Here is a 20726-nt window from a genome sequence, read left to right as displayed (position 1 = left end):
TTTGTTTTTTGCTCTAAGCATTTCCGGAGAATAAGCTGCTCTCATGTCCTTTCATTATTTTTGTTTTTTTCGTGGGATCATGGTATTTGTGTCTTTTATTCATTTTTACACATCAACAAAAAGGAGGAGGTGAGGGAAGATTTCCCTGAGGCATTTTGCCCCAAACCACTAGGAGTCATCTTGCCCCAGATGTGGATTTTTCACATTTTTATAATCAGTAAAATCATTTAAATTTTTTTTTCACATGAATCTCCTATTTGCATTACCAAGAGTCTGCCTCTGTCAAAACAAACAGCTCCTTAAAAACCAATGAGGAAAAATTCGATCAAGTTATCTCAAAATTTGCAGAGTTCCCAGAGAGGAGTGACCACCGAAACCAAACCCCTGAAATGAGGCACTTAGTGTTAGTGTGTGTTAGTCGAGTTGTTCCTTGATAGCCAGATAGCAGCGAGCTTGTTTCAATCAAATTATATGTTTATGGGAAGTGTACTAGCATATTAGCATATTAGCAGTACGTGATGTGGTTGAGATCAACATCACAATATTTATAGCTTTCCGTTATCAATACACGGTACATTGTGATATGTGAAATGTATGCAAAATGATGTGAAATGAACAATTAACATTAAACATATTGATTTTTCACAGCTGTGGACTCTGCTTCACTGTTATGTAAGACAAAACAAAATAACTTTGTAGTTCAGTTTATGATTACAATTTGTTTCGATTCATTAATTCCTGGGATAGAGGCTAATGAAATATGTGATGACATCATGATGCTATCAAATAGTATCATCACAATACAATTCTGTGATCAATAAGAGATTGTAAGAGATTATAATGACTTATTGCTCAGTCAAACTGTATCATGCACTCCAAATGTCATGTACATTAATAACTTAACATAATGTAAACTGAAGAATCATCCATTGAAGATATTTAACTGTTTCCTCCATGGTCCTCAGGCACTTTAAATTCATTGAACAGCCCCTCGAAATGTGCAGATATCAAATGCAGACAGTTTTGCCTCAAGCTAAAAGTCTGCTCTTTTCCTTTAGTTTGTTTTCACTGATCCTGCTCAGCTTTAGTTTGATTTGTGTCTGTGCTGCGTGGCAGGATGTCGTTTTCCTTCTAGTGGCAAACATTGGAACAACAACCTCCACCTCGACTCCGGATGATGTCATCTCTTGAGCAAGAACTGTCCCCTTTATTGTATCTGAATTTTCATATCATTTAAGACATATACAGTTAAACTGGAATCAAATTGTGGCATTTGGATGATAACCAGACTCTTGTTTGGGTTAAAATATCTAAAAGAAAATACAAAAAACAAATGAAGCACGTGAGAAGAACTATTTCAGCAGCATAGTAATGCCACTGCAACAGTAGAAAAGATTACTGATCAGTGCATGTAAGAAGATAAGAATGATTTCACACAAATAACACACTTCCTTCCAAGTCAGCCTATGTCATGTGTTTGTGATTATTTGAAGAAAAAGTACTAGATCCTGGCAGTTTTTTTTAACATTTTGTCTTGGTGTGTGGTAGAAATGAACACAATAAAGCCGTGGCTATAAGGTGTATATAAACTGTATGTAAAGAGTAAAGACTATGACATCAACTCATCATCCCCGTCATGTCTGCTCACTAGCAAGGAGTCACACAGTCTATCTGTCAGCCAGAGCACAAATGGCTGCTTCCTGTATTCTTCTCCCAAACACCCAAGGTCAGGCAAGGTCAGCAGAACTGTGCCTCGTTGCTCCCTCTCTTCCCAATGTGGCACGTGTTTCCCCTGACAACAGCGTCCCTCAGGTCCAAAACAAGCTGACACACTTTAAGCCAGTTTGACGGCACCGAGGAAGGTGACGTCTCCGTCCAGGGACACGTTGGCTGTGGAACGGGGGATCAGAAGCTCCAAGTGGTCCCCGACCTCCAGTTTCACAATACCTGAAGGATGTAAATGTACTGTTCAGACCTTGAACTGGCATTTTCTCTTTGTTTCCCCCACTTCCACAGACATCTATCACACGTACCCAAACTACTGACACACATATGCAGCCACTTAGGCAAGCAAAAACACACACGAATGCATGAGCTTGACTGAAGAGGAGAACACACTGTTTGAGCCTCCCCTAAGAGCTGCTGTAAAAAGGGTGATCATAGGCTCACCTCCTGTGTAGCAGGTGTTGAAAGGGAAGACGGGGTTCATGCTCTGGATGCAGCGGAACAGGACTGCAAAAGGATCGTCGTTTCCCACCACATTACTCTTCCACCGGATCACCACGTGACCCATTGCAAAGGTACTGTCCATGTAGAAGACCTGTGAAAATCAGAAACACTAGGTGAAATCTAGGAGGTATGGCACCGGCATTGGTTTTAACATGCATAAACAGTCAGCTGGGTGGTGTAGCATTTTCTATGTGTTTTATTTTGAGTGCATCATTTACATTTTCTCTTCAAGGTCTGCTAACCACCTCATGCTAAGATCGAGCACACCCTTTTTCATGCACTATATGGAGACATGTGCCCCCTCCTATGTAAAATCTGGTGATTGGCAGACAGAGCAGCAGCACCTCCCTGTGGAAAAACTATGCAACGACAACAAATGGACGTACCTGACTGTACACAAAGAAGAAGCCCTCCTGTCTAACTAATATGCGGTCTCCATCTGCCTCCAGGGCAGAGCCCCTCCTCAGTCCAGTCTGCCAGGGGATACCTGTGTAGAGAGTCGATTCCAATTCTGATCAAAACAAATAAGAATATATTAGACAACATGTCAAAGCACCTAAAGCTTAACATCCATCCCAGGAGCCCACCTGTTAGAGAGTTAGTTGCTGCTTGGGGTTGATGCATACATGTTTATATCATTTACTGTGTGAAATATATTTTGACTCAGTATTTATGGGTGTATTTAATGTTAACTTACAAAGCTCAAACAACAACTGTACCTTTGCTGAAGGTTGTCCTTTTCCTGTTTGCCAACAGCTGCAGGCAAGGTTGAGAAACTGTGACACAACATAGGAGAAATTTAGAGATGTTAAAAATGGTCAGCTGTGTCCTTGCAGTCTGAACGCTGCTCACTCCGTGGATGTCTCTCTTTTTCCTTCTGCCCCTTCCAATTTTCCTTGTAGGGTGAAATTCCACTGACAGCACTCAGCAGCAGTATAAACACTGGTGCCCTGTACACCCCAGGAAATGTTTAAAAAAAAAAAAAAGCAGACTCCTTACTTTGGATATAGGTATGGGTGTTTGTTTAACAGTTTTGGGGGAAGCTTTCCTTTTCTTCTTTCTTTTCTAATCCTAAAGCTCTCTGAGACACATTTGTGATCTTAAGCTACATAAATAAACTTGACAGGACGTCCTCAATCACCGTCTTAAACCCGAGAAATAGAACTGGTCACATAGTGTATTTAATATCTTTTTGGAAGTGAAGCAAAACATTTATATCACAGATTTTGCTACTAATAACTGAATCTCTTTTGCAGTTAACTGTCAGGTGTGCACCACTGTGTCTTACCTAATGTCTCTGCTCCAGCCACGACTCTCCTCTTCCTCAACAGGGTGGAAGCATATTGAGACTCAGGTTGCTGGAGGGGCTCTTGGCTGCTTCTCCTGCTACCGATATTCTCAGTCTGTACAGGCACAATACAGTCCTTAGAAACACCATAAATGAAAGTGAAATATAGTATCTTGCCAATCTTCACCAGCCTGTTCAGATGGGGTTTTGTTTTTATGTTATGAGCATAGTTGTCTCTCACCTGGCCTCCATGCTTGGCCTCTTGTCCCTCCTCTCTCCTGCGACAGACCTCTGATTTGAGTCCCTCTACCTCCGCTCTGAGAGCCACCAGTTGGTACAGGGACAAAGCGGAAAGAGAGGAGCAGGTGACAGCAGCTAGTGTCAGCAGGAAAACTGGCCAGGACAGCCTCCCTCCACCTGCTTGTTGTCCAGTCCCAGGCTTCACACCTGCCAAAACTGCCATCGCAGGGCCCATACAATCTCCCGAGAGCTCACGCCGGCAGCATGACTCGTCTCACACCTGAACTATGAGGCCTCTCTTCAAGCTTTCTCTGGAGCCTCCAGCTTTACCTTAATCACTCTCTGTAGGCTCCACTGACCCTCCTAACTCTCACTTTTATTCACTTGTGGCCAGTTCCAGTTTTAGTCGGAGGGACTACGCAGAACAAATACAGTAAAAAAAAAACAGCTTCCCGTCTACTGTTCCGCTCAGCTAACCACACTCAGCTTCCTGCCTGACCAGCAGCTCTGACGAGTCTCTCTCCCCTTCTCTTCATCCTGCTTCCTTCAAAATGATAAAGCTCATCAAGCGCAGCTTCGCCACATTCTAATAAAGTGTGTGTGCGTCACAGAGTGGGCACAGGAAGACAGACAGTCTTGGCAGTTAAGATGAGTGATTTTATACTAATAAGGAGAAAAAGACAATAAATTTGAACTTGGCAGCCGGAGGAGCCAGCACTCATCGAAAGAAGGAAGTGCAAAAATTATTCAACTGTGAATGGCAACATAACAGAAAAACAATCAAACTGCTATTCTCAGAATATAAAAAGTGAAGTGACGGCAATTTAAATGAGTCAATTTGGAACTTACACAACAAAAATCCAACACGAAAAGAAATTTCAATGTATCAATTTATTGCATGTTACAGTACAGAAAATAGAAAGTGAAAATGTGTGCTTACAAAAGAAGTTGTCAACATTGTTTCTGAAATAGAAAAAGAAACACAACTCTAAAATGGAAAACTCACTCAAACTGACTGCTTTATACTGAAGATAAAGATGAATCATTCAGATGTCTAACTGTTCACATATCCCATCAACGTTTCTTCAGTGTGGGGTTACTGGAAGTCATGGTAGATGTACACAAAATCATGTCGTCACTGTGCAGCTTCATTACAGAAATTTACCAAGACTCAACATAATCACATGCCAGCTTGCAAATGCAACTTGTAAATTCTAAATTATGCCAGCACTTTCAACAGCATTGATTCCACTATTCATAATCGTATGAACATATAAAAATATGTTCCACAGTGTACACAGTACCTGGCAAGTGATTTTCTTTATAAAAAATGAAAAGACATTCAGTTTGAACAGGGTGTTGGACAAAACACTTGCCTAGGATAAAAACTCTAATATTCTATTAATTATTAAATTTGCTTTAGGCCAACCACCAAAACAATAAATCAAATAAATGATGACAAGTTCCCACATCTTTTCTTGAATGAAGAAATGGCACAATGCAAACTAACAGCAGAAGTGTGTAAAGCGAAGCGTGTGAAACAAAATCAGTGTATATTCACATGGTTGAATTCAGATTGCACAACGGGCTCTCCCAATGTGTGATGGGATAAAAATCTTTAAACTGGATGCATCAAACTCAGCTCATGGATTTGATATAATACAAAAATATCTGAAACTGTTCAGTGCCACTGGTGGAAAAATGTCACACACAAGGGAGAAAAGACTATAAATGATTTCTTATAAAGCACACTTGTTAATTTAAGACCACATTTTACATTCATGGTAGCCTTTAGACCATTTTTCAAGTTGTCACACTGACACAAATAAATTTTGGTCTTTTGTCGTTGTTAAATTTTGTTTAGCATACTGTTTACAAACAGTATCAAATATGGCTAAGGAGATCTGTTGAGTGTATTCAAATGGCTTTGTTACCACTGCAGTGCAGCGTGCTGCATTTGGAAAGCAGGAGCAGTGTTTTAATCATCAAGCTCTGCTCCACCCCCTGGAAGACATGCAGGAAAGGTTAATTAACTCATTAAAAGCCCTCCAAGTGAGTAAAGCCATTTTGCCACATGAGCATGGGGCGAGATGATAGTAGCTAACAAATAATTACAACATTTGATTAAAAGAAGCTCACATATTATTTTTAGTTCTTGAGATAGGGTCAGGCTTTTTCCAAGACAATCTTAATACAGTACTCCAATGCCCATATGTATGCATGTTGAAAGAGCAACTGGTCACTAATCATTCTTCCTGTCTGTACTGGCGGTCAAGAAATCCCCTCCTAGCGCGACTCCGAGGAGACAAAATCCAGTGTTCTTGCAGTGTAAAAAATTCATTCCAAAGTTCAATTAAAGTTAATATGAGGTCTTAGTGGTCTGAGTTAGACAAATAGTAAGTAACCATCTTTCAAAGTTGAGTCTTTTTTCCTCTTTTCTTTTAATTCAAAATTTCCCAGAATGTTTCCGTGTTGATCTGCACTGGAGGAAAGGGAACAAGTGGTGGCATTTTCTACTCAGACTTTACTTTGGAAAATCCCTAATTAGTTTGTCTTCCTTGTGCGAGGTTCTGCTCAACTTTATTTCTGTGCATAAAATGACCTCTTCATGCTCAGTAACAAGTCCAACCACCGACTCTTTTAGTACAGAAAGACATGTATTATAGTGCTGTACTAAGATAGACTTAAAGAAATCTGAACCCACCCTTTAATAACAAACTACACACAGAGCAAATGCTCTTGCTCACCAGACTACTGGAGCCAAAGTTACTGCATAGCAACCCTAGCCCATTTAAGAGTAAATGCTATCCCGTGTGCTAGTTGTGTTTTAAAAGGACACAGTAACAGAGAGAATATCTTGTGGCTTATCCCAATCACACTGAAACAGAGGCAGTTTGACAGGAAATAAGATCTCAAGAACTTATTTTGAAAGACAAAAGTATCAACGTCACCTTATCTTACTGACCACTTTATCTCAGTCAACAGTTTTTGTGACAGTTACTCAAGTTTTTTATGCTACTTTGCCAGACAAAATTTTCGAGGGAATATATAAATATTAACCACTACAATGTCATGACATGCCAAGCTGCTGCAAATACTCAATATTAATGTCCCTTGCCAAAAGGGCAGAGAAAAAAAAAACATCCTTATGCTCCTCCAAGTATTGCTCATAAGATGTTAGCCTACACAAGTCAACACTTAAATCTGAACAAAAAAAAGTGCAAAATATTAACAAAAAAATGTATATATATATCAGTATAGACCTACATATTATCAGTGTCTCATTTTGTATATTAGAAGGAGTGTCATTTTAATTCTAGTAGTAATCAATTTGAAACATGGTCCTTATGCGGTCATTGTACAATGTGCAACTGTTTCATTTTAATTGATTTCAGCAGACCCATTCTAGCAAGTTCTTCTGTAGTTGTGACATGTCTTGCAGTGTGGGCATGTATGCTTCATTCATAAAAGGTCATAAATACATGCATTCATAGCTGAAACACAAAAGATCCCATGAGGGATTGTTACCCTCTCTTAAAACCTTGAAATAGTCAAATCATTTAGACAAATATGTTACATTTACAGAAGAATAAAATAAAATAAAAACCCAGAAAAAGCATAGAAAATGTACATTCTTTCCAAAAATTAATTAAGTCCCTCCAAGCAATTTCCTTAACAGCCTTCACTTCATCCTGCCCATAACCTGTAGTCACCAACAGTCACTCCCTGACTGGATTTTTTTCAGATAATGGTGACACTAGCTGAGGGCTGAGCACTCTCCTCGTGGGCATGGCTCTTCAGCAGGTCCTTCATGAACTGCTCCAAAGCAGCAAAGTAGCCCTGACACTGCCACGTGTCATTGTGTGTTCCCTCTGGAAAGATAGCCAGGCGTTTAGTCCGTGCAGGAGACAGCTCATACAGTTGTTTCATCATAACTGGTGGGATGAGCTGGTCTGACAGACCAGACACAAACAGCGAGGGCATGCGGCACAGCGCCACCTGTCGATAGGACAGGAACTGATTCCTATAACACCACAAGGGCAGCAAGCGCATGGGCAAGAAGGAGAAGAGCGTCGCTGCCATGTGAGGGATGCTGAGAAAGGTGTTTTCAACAATAATGGCTGCTACACGGTGAGGGTTGACTGAGGCCAAGCGCACAGCCACAGCGCCTCCTAGTGAACGGCCAAAGAGTACCACCTTTGTCTTGTCCAGATCAGGACGGGTCATGACATAATCCAGTGTGGCTTCTGCATCCAGGTACAGCCCATCCTCACTAGGCTCACCTTCACTTTTTCCATAGCCACGATAGTCCACCAGCACTACATTGGCTTTCAGATTGACCAGCATCAGTAGGGCGTTTGGCACCCTGTGGCCAATATTACCTGCATTACCATGGAAATAAAGGATGGTGGGTGGAGCAGAGGATGTGGGGCTGCTTTGATTGCCAGAGGTGACACCAGGCGGTGTGTCCCCTCCTGTGTAGCGAAGCAGGATGAGGTTGAGCTTCACACCGTCCTTGGTGCGGATGTACACATTCTCATGGGGGATTCCTGTTGGCATGGGAACATAAAGGCGAGAGGAGGAGGGCTGGTCAGGGAAGTAGAGGAGCACATCCTGAAATTTGTAAAGGATGCCAGCCACAGAGGCTAGGATGAGAGCGAGGAGAAAAAATCCTCCATACAGGTGGAAGGTGAGAATGAGGGCCAAAAGGGAGACTCGACAGGCACCCCAGGACCAGGAGGCCAGAGTTAGGGTACAACGCTCCATTGCCCCCCACAGCCTCCACGGTTTCTCCATGGCTAGACACAAGCTGACTCACACAACACACACTCTGTAAATACAGAAAGAACGAAAGACAAAGTACAGGGGAGAGAAAGGGGAATGCTTTAGTGAATCTGTAAAGAAATCGTTTGACAAAGAACACAAATGATCTATTTAACAAACATAAAATAGTTACAGAAGATCACTCCAGCATTAGAACATAACAGTGCACATCATATTCATTATGAATTAGTGTATTTATTAGCTGACCACTTCATTTAAATATAAAGACAAGTACCCAGCAAATTACGTGTGTGATTTTACAGGCCAAAATCAATGTGTAATTGCATGAAACGGAGGAAGAACAAATTCTCACATTTGAGAAATCATGACATTTTATGTAAATGACAATTGATTATCAGAAATGCCACCTATTAATGCTCATGTACTTACAGGATGCACTCAGTCATGTTTGTGGAATGCAGTATGGTATCAATTATATGGAAATATCATTGGAATTGCAAAATGGCCAAGTGTGATATCTAAATCCCAAGAGCTGCATTTTTTTTTGATAAAGGTAAAAAGTGTCACAACATACCATAAATTAAGCTTTGTGGTGCAACAGAGATGCCCCTGCCTACAAATCATGCTCTCAAAATGTAAAGGAACCTGCCTGTTTGATACAAGACCCACACAGGTCACACCGTTTATTCACCCACTGTAACAGCATTGTCCATTTCCATCCTGTGTTCAGGGTAATACACTATGGCTTAACAATATGAAATAGTAATAATAATAATGATGATAATAATAATAATATAAAATCATATTGCAATTACTTTGGCAGATATTGCAAGTGATATGTGAGTCACAATTTGAGTTGGAATGATAATTTTTGCCTTTAATTTTAAGTGAAAAAACATTAAAAATTATGTGATTTTTGTTGGGTCTTGTACTGAACGAGAAATGGATAGTTTATTTTACCCTCATTAAAAAAATTGCAGCTGCTGCGATTTAAATATTGCACAAATTTCTATAATTTCTATACAATTAGCAGTGCTCACTGTTGGTCCTGGAGAGCCCCAGCACTTTTTCTGCCTTACCCTGTTGTACCTACACCTCATTAGATGGATCAGGGGGGGTCGGCCACTCAAGACCAAATGGGCACGAAGTCTTGATGAAGTGTAAACCTCAACTTTAGTTAATTAGGTGTGGACAGACGTAGAAACAGGTGTTGCAAGCATATGCTGTAGCGGTACTCCCCAGCGCCAGGACTGAGCACCACTGAAGGGAATACGTTACGTTAACGTTAGTGTTGCTTGGAATAAACGGAGTATACATAAATATTGCAAGACTTCAAAGTCTCTTGACCCCACCCAGAAGGAAGAGCTGTCAACGGCTGCTGCTAGCCTGAGAATCTCATACGACTAACGTGAAGAGAGCTTTGACAGTTAGCATTAGCTAGCTAACATTAACTAACGTTTAACGTTAATGTCACCAATCACTCAGAAATCTGTGTATGGACTGCCAAAAGAAGTTGTAAAATCAGCGACGGCAACACACTAAGCTTTGAAGTTACCATACAACCAAAGTAAAGCCTATTTAAATTAACGTTAGCTAGCAGTAAGTTAGCTCAAGTTAGCTCAGTAAAAAGCGTGCTAACTATTAAGCTATCATTTGCTCCCTATGTATATGGCTACTGCTATCGGAACTGCTATAACTAGCCACCTAGAGCAGCCACATACTCACCTTTCTCTCATTTTTAGCGCCTCAGCTGCATGAAATGTTGACAAATCGGAGACGCATAGACAGCACAGTCAATGTCATCCAGCTTTGTACCAGTTAATTAAATTACAATGAGCGTTAACTTGTGAAAACGCGAGGTGAGTGACTGACAGCTGCAACCGGCAATGCTAGCTACACAGCTGGTTAGCATTACTGGTGTAGCTTTAATGAGGTCCGTGTTGAGCTCAGCACAAGAAAAAGGTTCCGCGAAAATGGTTTTCACACACATCCATTAAAACAGTGCTGCAACATATTAAAGTGCTGTAATAGGGAGGTCAGCAACCACTACTAATGTCTCACATTAATCTTATAATGTTTATTTATATTATTTATTCATATAATACAACACGCGGGATGTGTGTTTTAATATTGGTCTGGTCTAAAGCTGAGCCATCACCATTGCATGTGCTACTCGACTGTTGTCCACCAGGTGCTGCTCTTAGAAAGAAAATAATAATGACTGTTAATCCAACAGTTCTCAAGTAAACTCCCCAATGTGAGTGGCTGGTTTCGTGATGCTTCATGAATAATGAACAGTGCCATGTATAGAGAGCACGAATAAGCAGGTTACTGTAACTCAGCTATCAGCTAGCAGCATGCATAACAAAGTAAAAAGCAAATACAGGAAGTTGTTTTTTTTAGTTGTATTTTTAATGTTGATGTAGGGATACAAGAATCAGCACTGGCCATTACAAAACTCTGTTACTAGGAAAAACAGTCTCAAAGGTAGAGACTGCTGTAAGCCATTCATTCCTAACACATGGTCCTAATATAAAGCATAACTCCACAGTTTATATTAGCCTGCTGCTTTGATCTCAAAAGCAGACTATAAAAAAAACCTTTTTTTTCCCTTTTTGCCTTGGTAGAGTCACAGTTGACACATCTCACAGCCTACAAAAGTGGGTCAAATTGTAGATGTGACAGGGAGCTGTAACACTCTTGACTGCTGGCAGATAGGGTGATGAGAGAAATGTCCTTGAATGAAATGTCCCTTGATGAAAGAACAGTGAGGGCAGATAGCATGTCAACCTGCACACAACACTCATCTCAGTTACTGTTTAAGTGGGAGAATGCCTCAACCCAGACTCTGATAATAGCCTGAACAGTGTGAGGTCAACAAAATAAACAAAGGTACGATTACTATGGATTTAAGTTGACTCATTGTGATTGTATGTAGAACTGACAATGACTTTACAAATGATGATCTATCGAACTAATCAGAATATGCTTCAAATATGAAGCAAAGTGCTTGTTAAATACATATTTGAATTACTGTATGTTGATGTTTTCCCCTAGTCCTAGGTTGCCCATTGGTATTTCTGTATTTAACATCTTGCTCACACTCAGCGTGACCTTGGAGGAGACAGACAGATTATGTGCAGACTAGCACAGCTGTTGGCCATTCAGCTCTGTCCTTGAGGATCGTTGATTTGATTCTGTGGTGTCTAAGTCAGCATCAAAACCCCTAGATGGAGCATGCTGTTCTATTCTGTTAGATAAAACTCATAGGCTACCAAAATTAAGTTAGTATACACTTGAAAGCATATGGTTAGTGAGAATTAATTACTGCTGAGGCAGAAATGCTGACACTGCAGTAATGAGCCTTTAAGATAGAGCAGAGATGCAGATGAGGAGAGGTTTGCTGTGCACTACTTTGGAGGAGATGGTTAATTTCTACAATGGCATGACCATTGTATAGCTGACCATATACTGTAGGTAAGTGAACAAATTGTTATCTCAACAGATATATGTTTATCTATATACTGTGGTTGGCCTGCTGACAATTTACCAGGCAAATTGCAGGATTTGATGAAAACCTTCCAGGGCCCTTGCCGTTTCAGAACTACAGCTGATAACCTGCATTAGCCTAGCCGTGTTGTTGCACTGTTGTTTGTATAAGAACAAGGAGTTCTGACTCAAGTCCTGATTTTCAGGCCTCGTGACTTGACTTGGACTTGAGAATTGATGACTCCGACTTGGACTCAGACTTAATCATCGACTGCATTGACACTCGGAAGTTGGATACGATTACTCTAACTTTTTTATCTTTGTTGCAGTGTGTGCTTGCATGTCAGCTCTTTGACTGGAGCCCATACTCGGGTAATCTGGACTCGACTTGGAATTGACTCAAACTCGTCTTTGGTGACTTGGACTTGGACTCAGACTCTAACACTGGGGACTCGAGACTCGACTCAGATTCGAGGTTTAGTGACACTACGACAACACTGCTATGACTCAAGTCATTGAGGCTGAAGAATATGGATGAGGGACTTTAGTTTTTCAACTTGAGCAGATTGACTTTGATATTATGTCTATGTTCATACTCCATTCATTATATCCACACACACACACACACACACACACACACACACACACACACACACACACACACACACACACACACACACACACACACACACGTCTGTTTAGGTTATAGGAAATGCTGCATTCTGATGGATTCAGCTTATGAGACTGACAGCTGGCAAGTTCACTCTCTCTTACCTACTACTCAATTACCTTTGACATGGCAGTCAAAACATCTATTACACACACCCAATGATGGGTATATGCACACACACACACACACACACGCACACACAAACACACACACATACAACCTCTCATACACACTTATACACACACACTCTCTGTCGCTCCACTCCCGTATCCCACGACTCAATTACTTGAAATATAGCACTCCAAACAGCTGGAGGGCCCGAGCTCAATAATACAAAGTCAGAGCTGCTATAGGATGAGGAGTGACTTTGATGACCTGGCTGGGCATATCATATCATCAGGCCAAGGGACATGCTTAACATTCACCTCATGCCATGCACCCAGTGGTCTCCTAGGGACACCAGAGCAACAGAATATAAATCTACAAGGCACCCATGGTTCCCACTGATAGAATGAGAAATTGCACTTGGCTTTTATGCAGAAGCCAACCTATTGATACACATTGATTTTTCTGTCAGTCAGCATCTTTTATGACTGGTGCTATGACTTTATCTCTGCAAGTGTAAGAGTTGCTATAATTGCATTTTTGCTGGGTTTGTGAAAGACATAGTTGAGCTTGCCTGACATCATCGTGAGTGATTCTTCTTTGATTTGCAAGTCACTGAATGCCGTGCACAGGGTGATGCAGTGTCCATGGCTACAATGTAAATGTGTTGTCACAGAGACAGAGTCAGAGTCGGAGAGGACAGCTACATAATAGCAACAGTAGGAGCTGTTGTAGATGCAATGGCTCTGTTCAAGTGTCAGTCAACAAGGTTTAATGAGGCTGTATATTGTACTGTGATTACCTTATCGACTAAGCGAGAAGACAAGCCTGCATGGCATTGTGGGCATGTAGCAAAGAGTTCCGTCATGTCAAGTCAGGTTTATTTGAATATTGCCAAATCATAACAGAAGTTATCTCAGGGCACTTTTCATACAGAGGTCTCAACCATCCTCTTTAAAGGATTACTAGATTAGTAGACCCAGCATTCCCCCATGAGCAACACTGGGTGACAGTGGCAAGGAAAAAATGGAAAGAAACCTTGACCAGGAAATAACTCTTGGCAAGACAATAATAATAATAATAATAATAATAATAATAATAATAATAATAATAATAATAATAATAATAATAATACTTGTAGCAGTGGGTGTTGAGTAGGATTTTTGGGGCAGTAGGTGGCTTGCAATCTCAAATCCAGACTGTAGCTCCGGAGGAATAAATACCTGCAGAAAGCAACAAGAGTGCCCTATACACTATATGCCTGCCAGGAATAAATTGGTTGGAAATTGCTGTATGTCTCAGGCAGCAATTAGGGGCCTCCTGTGGTGAAAAGGCAGACGTTTAATACAGGCTACATTTCCCTCATTTCCCTTGCAAATAAACCTTCTGCCACACCTATGATGATATCAATCACTCTAATTAACCTGCAGATATAAGTTTGTGCGTGCATGTGTCTTTGTGTGTGTGCTCCTGTGAAGGACCCATCTTCCTAAAGTGCAAGGAGTGGTGTGGGTTTGGAGAGTAAGGTTGTAAAAAGAACCGTGCCAAATCAAAGCCATTCAGTAAAGTAATAAGGAGTAATAGCGATACAGATGGTAGTTACATGTTGACACAAAGTTTCCTTATCGTGCTGGATTTGAATAAGGTGCTGGATTTTGTGCAATGATGAACTATCCTTCACACGTCTTGGAGCTCCTTCTGTTTACATTCCTCACCGTGTTTACAATATTCAACATGATACGTAGGACATTAAGAAGGATGGTCACCACTTTCCCTAAAATGCTCCTAACATTATCCTTAGCATCTTTAGAGTGGGAATGATGCTATCGAAACCATCATTAATCTCCTGGTCTTTGCCCAACCTCCGGTGATGGTACAGATAGATAATTAGCACATTTGTCCATTGTGCCAGAAATAAAGATGAAACGATGACTTTCTGAGAAAGCTTTCTTTGGCTCTCCAGACACTTGAACAGCCTCCACAGTGGTAACGTAATTTGCCAGAGCTGCTAAATCAAGCAGTCTTCAAGTGGTTTATTAATGCACTTCATCCAAGTCTGTTTCCCTTCCTCATTTATTTGAGATAAGAAAGAATGCAAGCTTTGGTCTTTGACAATCTTTATTTATGATAATGTCATCGCAGAATTTAAGTTAAAGATTTAGTTCAACATTTTGGAGAAGTAAATGAGAGCATGAAAACCACTCTCATGCCTATGCCTAAGTATGAAGTCAAAGCCAGGAAACAATTAGCTTAGCTTAGCTTAGCATAAAGAGTGGTAGCAGGGGAAAGGATATGCCTTCCAGCACCTCTAAAGCTCACCAATTAACATGCTGTGTCACAGTGCTTTAATCCATATACACACAGAGGTTGTCTTTTACAGAGAATTACATGCTGTAACTATTTGAGAATGGTGGCCGGGTGCAATGACTTCACTTTAGATATGCATGAAAATCCAGGATTTTCTGCTGTTTGCCTGGTAAACTTACAGTGATTTGCCTGATGAAGGTCTACTTCTGAACTGTTGCATTAAATTGTTTGTTACAAGTCAGACAGTGTGCAGGATTTTTTGATTGCCACTTTGGATCCACTCATCCTGCTCCTCCTACGCACCTGCCTCACAAAATAGATGTGCATAGATTTCTCCTGCTTTGAAACCTTACAGTGATGCCAAACTCCAACAAGTCACTGTGTCCGGCCACTATTTCCGGCAAGAAAATAATAGTTATGAAAGGTTATGTCATATGTATAGTTGATATATTTTTGAACTTTGGACAGAGCTAGGCTAGCTCTTTCCCCCTACCTCCTACCTCTTTATGCTAAGCTAATCACTCACTGTTTCCAGCACAGACAAGAGAATGGCATTGATCCTCTCATCTAACTCTTAGGAAGAAAGGGAATAACCATACAGTATGTCATGAAATGTCAAACTGATCCTTAGAAGCAATAACTACCACCACAGTTACTGTCCTCCTCCTCCTCATCATCGTTAGCATCATTACTAATCCCAGTTACAGTAATATTTTAATGGCGACCTTGTGCCCAGAGCTCATCACATTGTGACAAACCAAAACATGTCTTATCTCCTTGAAGGGCATTTTCTTTTTGAAGGAATTGCAACCACAAAACAATGTCAGCAGCAAGCCCTGTTTGAAAAAGTGCAATATCAAGGGCATACTGTAATTACAATGTGTTCAATTTGGCCTGTGGAGACTTCAGTCTGTGCAGGGGAATAGAACCCACTGTCCTTGAAAAATGCAGCCACATTGTCTGAGTGAAGTCAAGAGGTTTCTAAAGGTGGGGTAAACTGCAGGAATGTGAGTGCATACGCGATCGTGTTGGTAACTGCCGTCCACTTAAAGAGCAAATTCACTCAATTTAGTGCAAGCTCAGTCACTTTGTGAAGGTCAGTCAAACCAGTAATAAGTGATTGTTTGAGTTGTTTTGGGAGATCACTCCTGACTGAGCCGATACCAGAGGACACGTAGACGCTGGTCGCCAGAAGAAAAAGACAGGGTTGTGGTCCAGATTAAAGGTTACTGTTTTATCCTGTGGGGATGGAAAGGCCATCTTTCATTTCCTATTTAATAAGTGTGTGTGTGCGTTTGTGCACGTGAGTGTGGGTTTGTATAGGTATGGGTATGTGAATGAGCAAAAATGGTCATTTTTAAAGGAGAGTGAATAATCTATTCTCAAATTTAGGTTTTTGACCTTTGATAAACTGATATGTAAACCTGATAAATAAGACTGATCAGGGGGGTTTTCATAATATAGATGTTGACTCCCAAGTTCACAATTTTAGACCACTTACAAAATGTATATTTATCTTTTAGATGCTAAGTTAAAGATTGCATTAGGCAATGACTTTTTCTAAACTTATGCTCACCAGAAGAAAAAGCTTACAAGCTGTACAAGAATGTTGCTGTGCATGCACTGCAATAGAATATAGGTTGTTGTAAATACCCAGTACACACACTGTCATTTATTAATGTATGGTATCATTGTTTTGAAAGTAATGCTTCATGTAATACAAGTGGGAGAGGAAGGTGTTCATTCATCAGTGTGTGTGAGCGGGTCATATTCTCAACAGATCATGCAGCAGTGTGCTACAAATAAAGACTAATAGCTCAGTTCAAAGGCAAATAAGTCTACTAACACCAAATATTAACTCTTAAGACATACAGGCAGAACAATCATCCATCCATTTAAGAGCTTTTAGCAAACACACTGGACTGAGTGACCAATGCTACAATTCATACGCTCAACAAGTTCACAGGAAGTCACACAAGATGGCTGCTATAAAATCAGGGTAAAGAACCTGGGTGTAATTATGCCACAGTATTTAATTTTCAGAATGTGACATATTTACCCATACACAGTCAGTCCTACTGGTTTGGCAGCGCAGGGAAAGAGGGAACAAAGGAGAGAAAAGCGGAGTGTGAGAAAAGGCAGCAGGGAGAGAGACAAGGGAAACAAGAATGATTGAGAGGAAAGGCCCACATACAAATCCATACAGTGATATATGTATTCGGCGTCCTGTTTCACTCCCTTTTCAGTCATATGACCCTGTAGTAAGTCAGCGTAATAGCCATGGCTCAGGGAGCCATGTGATTTAGAGACAAGAGTTTCAACCTGTGAATCTGGACAATATATCACTGCCTCCCCTCCTCTCCTTCCCCGCTTTATCTCCACACTTGGCTCTTAGTTGTTGTCTGTTTCAAGCTATTTCTCTCTTTTGTCTGTTCTCTCTTTCTGTTGCTTTCTCTCTCTCTCTCTCTCACACACACACACACACACACACACACACACACACACACACACACACACACACAGGCAGACACACTCTCCCAGGCACCTCCCCTCCTCACCCCTGAGGCTCACACAATAAGAGCTTAATGAAAAGGTACTTTACACTGGCGGCTGTGCACTGGGGAGATATCTTTAAATGTCACTGTTAATGGGAGGAATTAGCAGAGAGCAGGGTGTTCTGTATCTGTGTGTGAACGTGAGCATCCTGATGACAGTGTGTGATACCTGGTTAAATGAGTTATAGTTTATTTGTCCTACTGTGTGTTTGTGTGTGTGCGTGTGCCAGTTCACCAGAGTTCATGTGCTTGACTTATGTTCCCCAGGTCTCGGCTCTCCGGATCCCGACTTGATTACAGCATATCACTGCAGATACGGCCATGACCCCGCTGTGACCCCAATAATTTAACCCCACTGCCTGATGGGAGTTTGCAAAATCAGATGATGCCGATCTTCTTGAGCTGATTGATTTAACTACAGCAATAATTCAGCATATCATTTATTTTTCCCCAGTCTCCTTCCTTCGAATCGAGTATCTCAGTGGTGCAATGCATCACAACTCCAGTGAGCCTAGAGGACTACAGCGAGAACGATTGATGTTCTTCCAGGGATCATTGCTGAGAGGGTCTATTTAATGGTTACAGTAACAGTTGAATGACATGAATGAATGAATGAATGAATGATTGAATGAAAGTTGAAAAAGAAGGCAGTTCGTGTTGCAGCAGTCTTATAATCTCAGCTGATGAAATCGTGATACACTGAGGTGGAATGATAGGTACTTTCTCAAACTTTGGTTTTACGCTGGGACACAGTGGACAGAACCACTGCAGAATTTATCACTTTTGACCTTTTGCTGAACTTTACCCAGTCTGTGGCAGATATTTGCAGAGCCTTGTAGAGAGCAGCATGACTGCTAGAGAGAGAGAGGGATAAGTGTCCAAGAGAGAAAGGAGGAGAGTAGTTTAGAAGGGAAGGAGGTCATGAGTGTGTCTGTGACTTGCTGCCTCCTTCATATCAAAGCAGCTTTTAGGGAGCAGTTAGCAGAGCTGCAAATAGGCGAATAACACAATTTACAGCGACACAATCTGTACATTTAACATGACCCCAGGTTAACTGAATTTAAAATGGCACGTTCAAAAAGGAACTCTTGCTAATGAACGACACTCCTCCTTTGATTGTCTCACTTAGGCATAGATTTTAGATTGCCAGGAGATGCACAGATGTGTGCTGTGATCAGAAGTAGAGCAAGCCACCACAGGGAAAAAGGGAGAGATTTGCACGTGACTGCTAGACTGCAGAGTGTGTCTGCAAAGTCATCTGAGGTCGGCCAGTCTGTGTGTGATGAGGCAGATGACGCAGAGTAAGGGCTTAGGCCGAGTACAGCACTGTGCCACACAGGCCCAGGCTCCCACACAGAAACACCTTGCATACTAGATTAGATAGTGATTGAACCTTGGCTTTATTTGCCAACAAGAAAGCCATACAGAGTGTCAAGTGGAGAGCTAAGCTACATTATAAAAGATTTTGAGTGTACACCCATATCTCAACTCTGTGAGGATGTGTTTTGATCTCAATTCAAATGTCAAAATGTGAACATGCTAATGACAATGCTAAAGTTAGCCTAAGTTTTGCCTTCACCATCTTGATTTAGTGTGTTAGCATGCTAACATTTGCTACAACATGAATGTGTCTGTACAGAATTTCAACAGCTGTAGTGATATTTCAGTGTGGACCAAAGTGGTGGACCTACCAACCGACTGACAGACAGACAGCATACAGACAGACCACTAGCACGGCTTAAAATTTTAACAAAGCAAGTCAAGTACCAAATGAGAAGCAATAAGCCTGCAAAAAAAGGCAGCAATAACACATATATTGTAAAATAAGCCGCTTTTGCCAATGTATTGTAGCTGAAGGAAGGACTGGAGCAGAGCTGTACTGGCCTTCCTCCAGCCCCATCCCAGGCACAGTCTGGGCAGTGGCTGTATATTGGTTCATGTGAACACACCACTCCTACAGGATGAGAGGTGACTGAATCTAGGCACTGGATGCAGCTCAGATTCCATGTTAGCCAGGATTTGACTTCAATCCCAGTTCTTCAAAGGCTGTACTACGCATTTTTTTCCATTTCCACTGTTGGATCCAGGGGCAGACATATCCCTTTCATCAGGAGGTGCTTTTCTCTGACAGCACAGATTAGCGAGAGGCAAATGCATTTAGAAACGCCATGCTCATTTTCCTTGCTCACACACTGAGCTTTTACCATGCTTTGCATCAATAAATGGTTCATCCGAGGTCTTCTACATGTTGTCCCATGAAATTCAACATATGTATTTTTATGTAAATTCAAATCATATGAGGAATACAAAGTTCAAATGATACCAACAGTTTAGTGCATATGCAGAAGAACAGCCACTTCAGATCGGGTTGATCTCTATCTCTAGAATTTAATGTGAAGATAGGGGACTGTGAGGTATGGACGAATAGGGAGACAAGGAAAGAATAAGCTCAGACTGGTGTTGACAGCAGGGATGCTTGGTGACAGGAACTCTTTGGGCTGGGCCTCAGCTCTCTCTGCTGGAGTGTGGAGCCTCGGTCTCTGTCCTGGAGTTCCTGTAAATCCTGCCTTCTGCTGTTTACACAAGGGCTGACGCCGATGTTACAGGGGCCCACTCCTTCCATCTGGAGGAAACAGGCCCACGGGGTGCTGATCTAGATACTGCTTGAATTTAAGATCTACAGTGACAAATGCTAGCGTGCTGTTCATCATATTAGCATGCTAACATTTGTTTATAGCAATTTACATAAACTACAGCTATGGCTAATGGAAATATCATTGGTTTTGCAGGTATTTGGTGCAAATGTAATATACCACACATACACACACACACACACACACACACACACACACATATATATATATATATTTCCATATATGATATAGATGTACATATAAAATAAAAACATTCCCTATGTGTAAAAATGATATATAAAACCTATTAGAAATTGGAACAATTTCAAATATTCACATATACTGTATGTCTAGCCCATATGTTTATGTATGTATGCTTATATTTTAGACATATGTTAACATATATCCACCCAAATGCTTGTCAA

At 41.1% G+C, this 20726-nt stretch overlaps 2 protein-coding genes across 3 annotated transcripts; both read right to left on the bottom strand.

Annotated features, from left to right (window-relative positions):
* Positions 1-1175: 1175 nt before the first annotated feature.
* On the bottom strand, positions 1176-4341 carry tnfsf13b (TNF superfamily member 13b). Of its 2 annotated transcripts, none has more exons than XM_022741199.1 (6): positions 3759-4341; positions 3518-3632; positions 2949-3005; positions 2616-2716; positions 2170-2320; positions 1176-1947 (listed from the first exon to the last, which is right to left on the bottom strand). In XM_022741199.1, the coding sequence occupies exons 1-6, from the start codon at positions 3990-3992 to the stop codon at positions 1835-1837; spliced, it is 771 nt and encodes a 256-aa protein (XP_022596920.1). In that variant the 5' UTR covers positions 3993-4341; the 3' UTR covers positions 1176-1834. The 2 variants fall into 2 exon arrangements, with proteins under 2 accessions (XP_022596920.1, XP_022596919.1); XM_022741198.1 differs by having other exon boundaries at positions 2616-2740; positions 3759-4335.
* Positions 4342-5036: 695 nt separating this feature from the next.
* abhd13 (abhydrolase domain containing 13) lies at positions 5037-10440 on the bottom strand. The gene is made up of 2 exons (XM_022741027.1): positions 10268-10440; positions 5037-8588 (listed from the first exon to the last, which is right to left on the bottom strand). The coding sequence occupies exon 2, from the start codon at positions 8552-8554 to the stop codon at positions 7499-7501; it is 1056 nt and encodes a 351-aa protein (XP_022596748.1). The 5' UTR covers positions 8555-8588; positions 10268-10440; the 3' UTR covers positions 5037-7498.
* Positions 10441-20726: the final 10286 nt, after the last annotated feature.

The sequence above is a fragment of the Seriola dumerili genome, unplaced genomic scaffold (genome assembly GCF_002260705.1).
Source record: "Seriola dumerili isolate Sdu_G_001 unplaced genomic scaffold, Sdu_1.0 BDQW01000052.1, whole genome shotgun sequence".
In the NCBI taxonomy this organism is placed as follows: domain Eukaryota; kingdom Metazoa; phylum Chordata; class Actinopteri; order Carangiformes; family Carangidae; genus Seriola; species Seriola dumerili.
Note: the sequence above shows the minus strand (reverse complement) of the source record. Positions and strands in the feature narration are given on the sequence as shown.